The 13,961-nt window shown below is 25.2% G+C and overlaps 1 protein-coding gene across 2 annotated transcripts in view; it reads left to right on the top strand.

Moving 5' to 3' along the window:
• LOC113554109 overlaps positions 1–13,961 on the top strand; it is a 60,542-nt gene that overhangs the window by 30,741 nt on the left and 15,840 nt on the right. Inside the window, exon 3 of one of the 2 annotated variants that reach the window (XM_026957801.1) lies at positions 10,734–10,781. The exons of the other annotated variant lie outside the window; for it this stretch is intronic. Within the exon in view, the coding sequence (XP_026813602.1) occupies positions 10,734–10,781 (48 nt within the window). The remainder of the gene's footprint in view (positions 1–10,733; positions 10,782–13,961) is intronic. 2 annotated transcript variants of the gene reach the window in all.

The following is a 13,961-nucleotide window of genomic DNA, read 5'->3' as shown; positions in this document are numbered from 1 at the left end:
AAATTAATTTTTAAAATAAACTGATCAACCAATTATTTTTTTACAATGAATAAATTAACCTGGGTGACTATACCCTCTCTCAAAACAAAATAATTATCAGTATTAGTGCATACCGTCTGACCGCTCCGCAGTGGAAAAGAAAAATAATTCCCACTTTGCTAGCCGACGTTTTGCAAAGACTACGTACAAATATTTACAGCTAATATTCCTACTATATCATAATATATAATTTGGGGACCACCCAGAGATTAGGTACTGATCGTTAATGAGAAATGCGCGGTATTTGACAACAATTAGTCTGAAGACTGATTACTTTTTTTAAGATAGGGTATAGTGATATTTTTATCGATTATCAGAGCTGACCAATAAAAAAAAAATTATGATTCGGTCTTATGTATTGTAGATTTAAGAATGTTAAGATACAATTATTTTCACTATTCTTATAAATTAAATAAAAAATATAGGTATTCATTAAAATTTCTCTCTCAAAATCAAAAATTTTAGGCCATATTTATTTTCACCCAATATGCAATCATTATAATATACAAAATAAACACGTACATATTTTAACTGTGGAAATAATTTTTTAATTAATTTTTAAATACGTATACTTACACTATACATATTGTAATATACTATAATATTATACTGAGTGATTCTTTTATTGTACAATACATAATTCAAAATATATTAACGATTTTGCAGAAAATATTTTTTTACATGATATCCAATTTAATTAAAACAACATATCCAAAAATTATAATTTTTAAGTTTTTACTTTTTCAATGACGTTATACATTTTTAAGTTTATATTCTGGAGGAAAATTCTTTTAGGAGTATGAATACATTAGTGTATTTATATATATTTGTTTGAGAAGTAGATAGGAGAAACAAGAATATTAATACATGTGTATTTATTTTCTAAAAAAGGATTTCTAACTTAAAAATTGTTATTGTAATTTTAGGTTTTCTTCTACACATGTATATTGTAAAGATTTATTTATTTTAATAACATTTTTTATTTAATTTATTGGAAAACTGAAAAAATATGATGACTTTTTAATTACTTGTCCAAATTACTATTTTTATGTATCAAAATATTTCAAAAAATATTGTGCTTCAGAATGTAAAATCAAAATTATATGTTGTCTTTTAAAAACGTAAATAAACATTTAAAAAAATGTGTTGTTGAAAAATACTTTTTTATTTCAATAATATAATATAATTAAAATTATTGTATTTATAAAATTAATAATACTAATAATAATATTTACGCATTAATATAATTTCATGTTAGATTACAACAAAAATCAGCTTTGCCGTGAACTATGGTGTTGCATAAACATTCCCATTTTTGGTTGTTATTTTGTTAATTTTGACCACAATTTTGACTAACTAGATTTTACGTTACACCAAAAATATATAGAATATGCATGGAAGCATATTGACTATTCCGAAATAAAATCTAAAATCTAAAATTGTAACCATGTTTCACGCGAAATACCTAAATTATATATAAAATAAATAAATTACACGTACCACGTTCATGGGCTGTGGACAAAAATTATTTAGTTAATTTTGAAATATGTAAAAATTATAATATGTTATACATAAAAAATAGACATTTACATATCTTTTTAAAACATGAAAAAAATCAAGAGACAGTCTATAGCCTGCGTAGAAATTATTTTCATAAAGTTACTTTGTGTTGTTGGCTTTAATATTATGGTTAATTTACCTATTACCAAACTTAAAGATAAGAACATCTTTCGTCGGTTTTTTAAAAATAATTTTTTAAGCAAATTATCGAAATTTATTTATATTCATACTTATTTAATATATTATATATTAAAAATTTTAATATTGCAATAAGCCTACGAGGGAAAAAAGATAAAAATACTAACTTTAAGTTTAATAATTAATCAATTATCTCTAATATTAAAGTTAATAACTCAAAACTAATTACTTTGATAGCAAATTAGCTACGTTGTACGTTTGTATGACAGAAATGACTCATGCGGGTTTGGCACTACTAATGACATAATAACGGATGTAAGACTTATTAAACAATTAAACTGTATTAAAATAGTTTATTAATTTAATATGATTTTCATAATTTCAATACTAAATTATATAATTATAATAATATATATTAAAGTCGTATGTTTTTGGCGAAGACCGACTCACACAATAAGAAACCATACTAATTTAGAAGGTGATAAAGGTTGATGGTGACGAAGTGCGCATACAAGCCGAACTTTCATTAATTACAATAATTTATAGCATAGAAGCTAAAAAGTATTAATAATATACAATATAATATTTACACAACATTTATTGGTTTGTATAAAAATGGTGAAGACAACAACAACGCCGTAGTGTCCCAGAAGTACAATACGACGGTTGATGATAATTTATAAGGCTATGCTGCCAAACAGTTAAATTTAAAAGTTAATTATTTGGTTTGGTTTTCTGTTTAAAAAATTATACGTTAAAACCGGATTTAAAAAAAAAAATCGGTTTATTAACTCATTTTTGGTTTATAGCACATACATTTTGAACATTTTGTTAATGCGAATTTGAAATTTTATATGAATAATTATAAAATACATACTAATAATATCTACGTACCACTTATTATATCTAAAAAAATTTAATTATAAACGTTACGAAATAATAATTAATAAGTAATGAAATGTATTAAGATTTATGAATTATCAGTATTTTAAAATATTCAATAATTCCTTAGAGTCGCATAAACTTCAAACTATAATAACTTCTTAAACATTAAAAATAAATTTTAGCTAGAAATCAAAAAGTTCTATAGTATATAACCATTTGGAATTTGGTCATTAAATTACATTTTTCGTTAAATTATAATTTTTTTAATTGCGTAGAATTAAAGTTTGGTAGTACAATAATTAATAGTTTTATATTATCAAATTATCATTAAATTATTTACACAACTATACAATAAGATATTACTTTTTGGTAATCTCTAATTAATTTTACCATGTAGTAATTTTTCACTGTAGTTTAGTACCAAACCGGTTTATTTGTGTCACAATTCAATAATAGGTGTATTAAAAATAAATTTAAAAATAATAATAGTTATATACTTATTCTGTCTAAAAAAAATAAATATATATCATAACCGTTAGTGATAAAGTAATATAAGAAATAAACAATAAATGTATTATGAATTATCACGATTTCAAATTAGATTTGATTGAGCAGAGTAAGTTTTAATTTCTAAATAATGGATACATTTATAATAAATTGGGATCAACACCTTCAAACTTTAAGGTCGAAAAATTTTTTCAAATTTTTTTAAGAAAAAAACACTCACACATCATTGTAATACCAATAAATTTATCATTCTGCTTTGAAACCTAGATTCCATACAAGATTCTAGTCTATATGCATTTTTATAAACTAATAATAGGTATCGTACATTTGAACTATCAAATTAGTATTATTTTACACAAAAAAAAAAAAATAAGATATTACTTTTTGTTAATTTCTAATTTATTTTATCATATATAGATTATACGAGTAGATAGTGCCAATTTGTTTTAATATTGTAGTTTAGAACTAATCAGTTTTCTTCAGGGCCTGAAATGGAAAAATGTTTGAATCCTAACGCTATGAATTATTATTAAATACACGTAAAAATTATATCCTTCGTACGGCGGTGGATTTCAAAGAGGAGGGGTGATCAAGTGCATACAACTTTTAAATTATTTATTGGGCTACTACTCGTCTGCGAAAAAGACAAACTTGAAACATTTTGGCTACATGTGATGAAAATCCATAATATTAGAACTAATTTGTGCACATATTTTCCTTCACACTTTCAAAGTCCAAGAAGACAGTCCTAATACCTAAACAGGCGTGTTTAAAAATGTGTGCGCGTGTGTGTTTCAATAAAGTATCATTACATAAATCGTCATAGTATCAGTAAATTACAATTTAACCATATCAGTATACCACTAGGACGATACTCAAGTCTAAAAGTTAGGTAGGTACGTAAAATCCGAAATTACATAATCTATACAAACAATTATAATGAGATTATATTTCTATCGAATATTTGATAATTTTTTAACGCAGTCTATGACGATATATAATATACAATGTATTATATTTAATTGTACGCAAACGATCTGTTTTCAGGTTAACCAGTAATGATGAGTAACGACAGATTTCGAAGTTGCAGTGGCTTTATTGTTTGCTTATATTAAACATTATAAACACTGTGAAAAATTTGTGTTACGTAAATATACCCATATATTCGCTTTCGTGTTGTTAATATTTTCGCCTCAAATTATGTCAGCTAGATTCAATTTTATACAAAAAAAAAAACACAACAATATTGTTTGAAATACATAAAACTTAACGAACCACGACTTACAAACATTATTCGTTCTATAAAACTATAATATTGAGTGGGTTGAATTACAACTTAAAATTAAATAAATATAAACTAATTAAACATGTTGATTATACGATGTATCTCAAAAAACGAATACTTACGGACAAAATTATCTATAAAATAAAATAGTCGAGGATTATTATATGGTTAACAATTCTTGACAACAGTGAAAATAAATCAACCTTATAGTTTATACAAGTGAAAAATGATTAAAAGTAGATCTTGAACAGAAATTAAACCAAACTATTTTGACATATTATGTTAAACCGAACACAAACAAACTATTTTTAATATTTTTATACAAATACAAGAACCACTTATATAGTTATTATTTGGGATCTTGTAAAATATGATGAAAAATGTTGATCCATTGAATATTTTTTTATTGACATTTATGAAAAATTAAAATTTTAAAATAATTGAAAATATGGAATACCTTAATATAGCTCAAAAATAGTTTAAAATGTTTGTTAACTTTATCATTTAATAAAAATAATAGTATATACATTTTGGAGAATATTTCAAGTATCAAAAAGTATTTGTTTATGAGTTACACTAAAAAAACAAATTTTTTGGAAAGAAGTATTTATCATAGGGCGTTAAGTTCCAATAATGGTAGACATTTGAAATTCAAATACTCATAAAAAGTTAATTTGGCTTTATAGTATATTTTAATTTTGTATATCTTGAGAAATGATACAGAACGTTATATTGAATTTTAAAATATTAGGTATAAAAAAAAAATTTGTGTGTATTTTATTGTATATAACAACAAAATATCTTGTACGATTCTAGATTTGTACGCAATTAGTAAAAATTCTATATTTAATCGCTAAAATCGCTTATAAAATATATATTGTGACTAAACATTATTTACATTTTTTGAATTAAGAAATTAATCACTTAATAGGAATCTTGTATAGAATTTTAAACCATTTTTACCCATTTAAAAATTTTTATTGACATTTACAAAAAAATAAAAATAAAAAGAAAACTTTAATTGTCTATAAATTGCTTTGCGTAAAAATATTTTGAAAATTATACCATAAATATAAAATAATAATGTAAATACTTAGTTAAAATTTAAACTTTCTATAGATATAGTTATTTGTTTTTGAATTAAAAATAAAGAAATAAATTTAACCAAAATCTAGATAGGTTGGTAGCATGGTATACCGAATGTAATTCTGTCGTTTGCGCACAAGTCATCTTATTTGGAACAGAGTATACCGATTTCACGATAACATTTGGTATTCTGGTGAAACTGTTTCTTGTTGGCGGACTTCTGTTCGACATTTCCCCGTAGAGACATAATATGGTTTTAGTTGTATAGTTTTATTCAAATATTACTGGTCTATCGCGATATCGCACGGGACAGCCGAAGGACCACTCAGTCAGTCCGAGAAATGAAAAACCGACCCCTACAACTTAATGGGTAGGCAACCCGTCATTTACGACGACAACAGAGGAGCGGGAGCGGTTATGAAATCTATGAGGGAAATAGGATGATGCAGATTATTTATGGGAACGGGGGCGCTGTGGTCGATTCAGTCTGGTGCAATGACTACAGGGTACAAATATAATAGACGGGGCTGTACTTAAGTTTAATTCTAAATATTAACTTAAAAACTAAGGCAGCTGATCACCTTACTGGTGACTGGCACGACTGGACGACCGGGACGGCCTCTCACACAATCTACAATGGGTTCTGGCGGACTTACGCGGAAGAGACAGCAACCATAGACTACGGGTGAATAGTGAGTTCCCCAGTACGTAGACCCACAATCGACGGTGTCTCAGGACGGTTGAGTGAGTTGATGAGCAGCTGGTGCCCGACTTTCAGTCACACAATTGTGACCAGAATAATAATGAAAAAACAAATAAAAACTCACTCAACTGTTGTAGACGTCGTTGTTTTATTTAATATTGGATTTAACATTAAATCTAATAATTAATAGGTAAGTGTTTCGTGTCGCAATGACGTCGAGACACAACAAAATTGGTAATAATAATATAATAATATGTGTAACGACGAGAGTTGTTTACATGTTTTATGAAACAATGAAAAAAGGGAGGTGCTATGAGAGCGACCGCATAAAAATATATATACAACATAATAATATGAAAAAAAGGGCGTTGGCCGCTGAATAATAACAATAAGAATAATAATTAATACGAATGATATGAAAAAATATGCGGCAAAAAGCCGACCAATAATTGTTCAACAGAAAATATATAAACAAAGAGAATAAATAACAATAAGATCATAAAAATTACATAATTAGGACGGAGTGGTGTATGGCGAGGAAAGGAGATAACTAGGATGGTGTCGCCGTCGCGCATAATTACGTCCAGCGATAAACAAAATCTTGTTTGGCGCGAACAATTACATACCTACAATAAGCACTATGCTTTTCATATTGGCCTAAGCATGTTTTTGTTACTAACTGCCCAAAATTTTGTCACCATACCTTTTGTGTGTGAGATTTACTAAGTTAATTTAAGTTGTTTCATAATATTAAATTTAAGTTTTCTGAAATGTATAGTTGTTCTATTTGTATAGAAGTTTAAACTTAAAGAATATGACAATTAATTTGGTGTCATACATTAACTAAAGAAATGTATGTATAGATCCACCATGGATAATATCAAATATTGTATTTAGTTATTTTCAAATAATTACTTTTAAAATCCACTAGCTCTTCATTTTCCAGATTATCTATAAATGTATAATATTAATGTAATATAAAGCATTAGTAAATTAGTTAAATTTAACCTAACCGTTCTCAAATATTATTTTAGACTATTGCCCAGTAACCTATAAATATAGTACAAGTATATGTGAACTATTGAGTATTGATAAAGGTACTTCAATTTTCTATTTACAATTTTTAATAATAGAAAACTATCGTACAGAAGATAATTTTTACTTCTATAAAGTATCAAGGAATAAGATACTGTAACTGTTTGAAGAATAGCAATCAATAAGACATTATTTATTGGTCTTTTACCTTTGTTGCATTAATGTGTCGAATTTCGTATGGGTTGTCAGGATGCGAGGTTTTATAAAATTATGTTTTATTTCAATATATTTTAAATATACGTTCTTAAGATGACTATTATAGAGAGGTAATATAACTTGTCATCATATAAAACATTAATTATTGTAGGTGTCAATGCTTATATTATATTCTAATTGTTATATATAAACGCTTATCTGAAAATCCAGCGATATCTTTTAGAAAATCTGTTAAATTTTAAAATAATTCATATTCAACTATTACATAAAACTTGGTTTTATTAGCCTAAAAAATTGATTAATTTTACGATTCAAAAATATCAAATAAACCAATCTCGTTTTAACGGTAACTAAGAAGTGCCTTGCTTACTATTGATTTATTCAATATTTAGAGATTTTTTTTACAATCTGCTATAAGGCTATCAAACTGTTAAATCTATACGAGGTTTCAAATATAAAATAAATAAACTATATACTTAGTATATTTTATAATTATTAAACAACTTTAAATAAAACGCTGTTTAATCGTTAGGAACAAATCTTTAAATCACTCAAATAAAAAGATAGAAGGTTTAAGTGGACTGTATAAACTTTAATATAACTTAAATAGTTGTATCGCTGTGCTCGGTACTATTTTTGATGTGCGACTGACCTTATAATATAGGTACAAAATTATCACACGTACAATATAATACAAAAAGATAATGATCTACAGCCGATATAGTACAAGATAATATCATTCGAGCGCTAACAAATACAATCAATGATTTGTTATCCCCCTCCCCCCTGAAGTATACCTGGATTCAACATTGCTTATATGGTTAATTACATAAAGGTACTAAATTCGATTGCAGTCAGCAGCAGAATTTCCAATTTTCATTATTTTTGTTCCTCAATCAATTTAATAAATACTGGAAATTTTTAATTTTTAATTGAATTTATTAATAATATTTTAATTTATTTTATTTTAAAATATATTGAATTTGCGTGGTAAAACTTATTATAATTTTAACAACTATATGTTATTGACTACAAAAGTAAAAATAATAAATAAATTATATTGTAATTATCTTGAAAATCCAACTATTTAATGAAATGTTATATAACTTGATACTAGTAATACGTACTACTGATTAATATGTGATATAATTTAAGTAATGTTTATTCATACATTATAATTTATGAAAATATGTATATGTCTTGTTAAGAGAGAGACCAAATTAAGAAAAGGGCCCGAAAAATTGTAGGCAACCCCGAAATTCAGGTCAACGCAAGCCTATGATTAAGTATATTTTTCTAAATAATATTATTAACATATTTTACTTTTTTTCTTTAATTTAATAATAGTTCACGATAGAAAATCGTGTTTCCTGAACAATATGAAAAGTAGCAATAGTACATTTTGGAATGTCACTCCTGTCCTCTTATCATGTCTACAACTTTGGACGATTGTCAACTCTCCCGAGATCACTTCAATACAACCTAAAAAGTATATGTAAACTCAACAGAATTTACTTTAGTACTGTACTTGATATTTATGTACTTATATACTTAAATATAAGTGTTTTGAGTCTACAATAATAATTTTTATACATTATAGTTTAATACATCGTTGTTATATATTTCTAAAACGACATTCAATAAAAAATATATGCTATAAATAATAATTACATAGATGTTTAATTGTATGAAAACCAATTACTATTTTCTAAAATTACGTCTTTCGAATGAGTTTGTTTACTCAATTGTAATATCAAAATATGACTGATTATTTTTCTAAAATAAAAAAAATACCGTTCCTTTTATGATATTAAACTAAATAACATGATATTATGTATATAAATTTGTTATCCGTAGTTGATTCTTAAATTAATAATTATATTTGAAAACAAGATAATCTATGATTATATATTATGTATTACAGGTTAGCTGGTTAGGGGTTAGGCAAACACGCAAAATACGTATGGTCACTAGCTGCACGATTTACTCAGGGGTATATTAATTTTTATTTTATTTTTAATATTCTTTTTCTTGAAAATAAAGTCATAAGCGATCGGTTTTTTTGGTGTAATAAATAATAATTCAAAAAACAATATCGTGCATTAAAAATGCATTGATAAAATATAAGCTGATAATATAATAATATTATATTGTAACCATGGCATATCTAAAATAATAAGTTACTAACGATAATATTAACGATTACAAAATAGATAGCACGTAGGTTATTATCTAATATTTACATATTTAAAATCATAAAAATACTCAAGTAATCACAGTATTATTAATATTTAAAAATACTAATTGATAAAATTCATAATAGGTAATTTAATAAAAAAATAGCATATAACATTATGACGTTCTGTTACATTTTTCATCGGCAGTGGAGGGGGGTTGACTTTTTTTAGACCGAAACCCTCCTTGGCTTCCCATTAATGTCGTGCCTGTACTCACGACGTGTAAAATGCCATATATGACACAATTCTAATATAGATTATCTGTTAGATGTTGACCGTGCTCTTTGTTTACTCATTGACGTAACAAATAAAATATATTTATTTATTTATAATTATTACATATTTAACACCTTTTTTATGCGATTAAACATTGTGTTTCGAAATCGACAATGTATGTATGAAATAAAATAGTAATATACTATACATAGATAATCCTTATATGCATTAATATGCATACATTTATATCTGTTTTCTTAACCTAATTTTGAATATTGTTTTGTTTACAGGCGTGTTATAATAACTTGATATATCCTTAGATAAAACGTTACTAATAGGTTAAGTATATCATAAATTATGATATTACAATTATATATATTTTATGATTCATATTATATATTGCTTAAAATAGACGATGACAAATAATGAATAATTTTTGATGTCATACTATATTTGTTGTTACATATTATTTGTTAATTGTTTATTCTTTACTATTGTTGGGGGGTTAGAAACGATTAATGAACTATAAAAGAAATCGATGAGTATTATTATCATTATTTCATTATTTAATGTTCACATAATTTTTATTCTTCATACGCATCAAAATAAATAACTAAAATGAATATTTTTAAGCAATTTTTTAGAACTATTACAATTACAGTTCTTTTAATTTTAACTATTCCAGCAACTGCATTTGAAGAATATAAAACTTATTTTGAGGGTGTGCTCATATTTATTGTTTTTAATTATTTTTTTCTAATATTCATTGTTATTGACTGTTGTATTGTTAATCATGTATAACTTTCACAATTTCTTATATTTTCAGATTTTACTGGTATTAGCGTACAATATACATATAACAAAGTTGATGCTGGTATGGTAAAATTTATTTATATATGACCATATTTTTTATTAAATTGTTATTGTATTGATATTCATATAATATATTGGCTAGAAATTATCTAGAAACTAAAACCAATTATTAACATTTTACTAATTTACTAGAGAGAAGCATAACTTACATCGTTTCTTATTTTTAATTTTTACACAATATTAATAGTATTATATAGGTACTTACCAAAATATTAAAACTAAATGTTTTATAACAAATTATATTGTTTATGATAGAAGAAATATTAAATCAGTTGTATATAAGATATAACATTTTTATACACTTTGTGAAAATACATGTTGTATAAAAATAAGTTATTACTACCTAATTGAAAATATGTAAATAATAATGCCATAAGTTATACTATATTACTATATATTATTTTTTTCAGCCGATATTAAATGTGATATTTTTAATTTATTATTATTAAAAAAATGAGTTGATATATTAAATTGCGTATTATTAGATGATGGTTGACATTACTAACCATTGTTCTAAATGATAAAATAAATCCAACAATTTAAAATTACTAATATTTATTAAATTAATTAGGGAAAAAAATAGGAAAAATGAAATTCCAATTTATTACAAAATCGATATTGGTACATCTAAATAACTATACGAATACCTGAATAACCATTTAGATACTTAGAATATTCAACAAATGTTAATTATAGTATTTTTATATATTTATAAATTATTTTGCAGCTATTTATAGACATTAAACATCTTTCATTCATTTTTTTTCTAAACATATCAAAAAAAATATTCACAGAAAAAAATCTTAAAAAGTATAATTGATTCTTAATAAGCTGTAATCAGTTATAAACATCTGATACTTGTATTTTGATTTGTATGAGATTTGGTTAGTATATATTATAATTATTTAAAGTTGGTAAATTAATAATTAAAATATACTAGGTATACAGTTTGTTTATTTTATACTTTAAACCTCTTTTAGATGTAACAGTTAACCCATAACAGATTACAAAAACAATCACTAAATATTCAATGAATCAATAATAAGCTAGGCACTTCGTAATTATCGATAAAACGAGATTAGTTTATTTAATATTATTGAACCGTTAATTTAATCAATTTTTTGAGCTAATCAAATATAGTTTTATAAAATAATTGAATATGAATTATTTTAACATTTAACAGATTTTCTAACAAATATTATAGGATTTGCGAGTAAGCAATTATAAATTATGGGGTAGTAATTTTATTGTACTTATATCATTCTTTAAAGAATATTTGACATAGTTATAAGCATTGACTTTGATGACCTAAAGAATGACACCCTTAGAAGAGAAATAGCATAAAGTTATTGAGATAAGTATGTACTAAGTCTATTTTGACATTTATATGTCTTATGCATGTGGTAATTCTATAAATTTGTGTTACACACTTACACGCGGAGCGTTACCGTGACGTCATTATCACTTGTTTGACGATGTGTATATGTGTCGCAATAATATTATAAGTACATAGTACCATAGATTTGATATACTATACATTTGTTCGACACGGTACATGACATCATAAATCGCCTGTAAGTATATGATAATGTGTATACTATATATAGTTTATATATGTATCACAATAATTCTCTGTACTTAACACCTACAGAAATATTACATATCGTTAATTGTTATCGTTATTCAGTAAGATGTGTGCCTTTTCTCCCGATGATCAAGTGTATAGGATCCATTTATAACAAATGACTAGCTCATTTGCACTCGACATGTTAAACTTAAAACTATGACTTGCTTATATGATCGTTGGCGGAGACTTGAATTTGGATTTTTGAGCACCAAACGGAACGGAATTAATCGTAATTATGTGTACTGAACTAAATCAGTAAAAAATGTTTTATTGACTGTTACTCTTCTAACAGCTACTGTATTTTAACCTTACACACTTTATAAATGGACAAATTATGTTCGTACGGTAGTACTTGTACCTACTAAGTTTATAGTAAGCAGGATTAAAAAATATAAGAGAAAAGTTACGTTAAACAATTTAAATTGGCTGATGCTTTGATTTACCCTAATATAATATATTTACAGATACGCCTAATGGAGCAGATAGAGTACATTACCTAAGTAATCATTTGAAAATAACTAAATACATTTTTAAATATTATATATGGTGGATCTATACCTAAATTTCTTTACTCAATGTATAACACCAAATAGGTTATCGTATTCTTTAAGTTTTAAACTTCTCTAAAAATAGAGCAACTATTCGTTTCAGAAAACTCTTATACGTAATACTAAGAAACCACTTTTAAACTATTGATTTTAAATTAAACATTAAAATGTTTTACAAATGTATTCGATTAATCTAAACATTGTACACTTTAATATGACTATTGCCTAACTAATAGACTTGTCTATATTATTAACTAAATTAAACCCACACGCGAAAGGTATTGTGATACAATTATTTGGGCAGTTAGAGACATAAACTTGCATAGCCTATGTGAAAAGCATAGTTCTTATCGTATGTACTACTTCAATAAAACTATACAACTAAAACCACACATCCAGGAGTCTACCAAAAAGAAAAAGGTTGATCAAAGTACCGAATGTTATGGTGAGACCTAACTAGTATAGTCATCGCATATATCCACGATTTCCACTCTTACTGAGATCACAATAATAAATAAACGGAGTCAATCACAAAGTGTATGTCAGATGGTTTTCAAAATGGGTTGACAACGACAAGACGGTTAGAAATATAGAAAACATTTGGATTTAGATCATAAGATTAACTATAATTAATTTAGATTTAAATTGACATATTTCGATTGTTGGATCGTAAAATCACCGTAATAACAATAAAACAGATATATTTTAATAATATTTATTTATTTATGTACTATATGTTTATTTTTTTAAATAATTATTTATTTATATTTTTAGCTAATATATGTACGTACTTTCTGAGATTTTTTTTCAAAAAAAAGTTTTATTTATTTGATAATAAAATAGATGATCCATTTTTAGGTTATAAAAATCGACTAAAAAAAATGATATAGGTATTAAACATGTATAGCTTACTGCCATTAATACCAGGGTTAGGTATAATAATAAATCGTATCAAAAAGTTTTAAATTTTGTATTTATTCCAAACTCCAAAATAGCTCTATCACAC

The sequence above is a fragment of the Rhopalosiphum maidis genome, chromosome 2 (genome assembly GCF_003676215.2).
Source record: "Rhopalosiphum maidis isolate BTI-1 chromosome 2, ASM367621v3, whole genome shotgun sequence".
NCBI classification, from domain to species: domain Eukaryota; kingdom Metazoa; phylum Arthropoda; class Insecta; order Hemiptera; family Aphididae; genus Rhopalosiphum; species Rhopalosiphum maidis.
The sequence above is the reverse complement of the archived record's forward strand: the minus strand, read 5'-3'. Positions and strand labels throughout refer to the sequence as shown.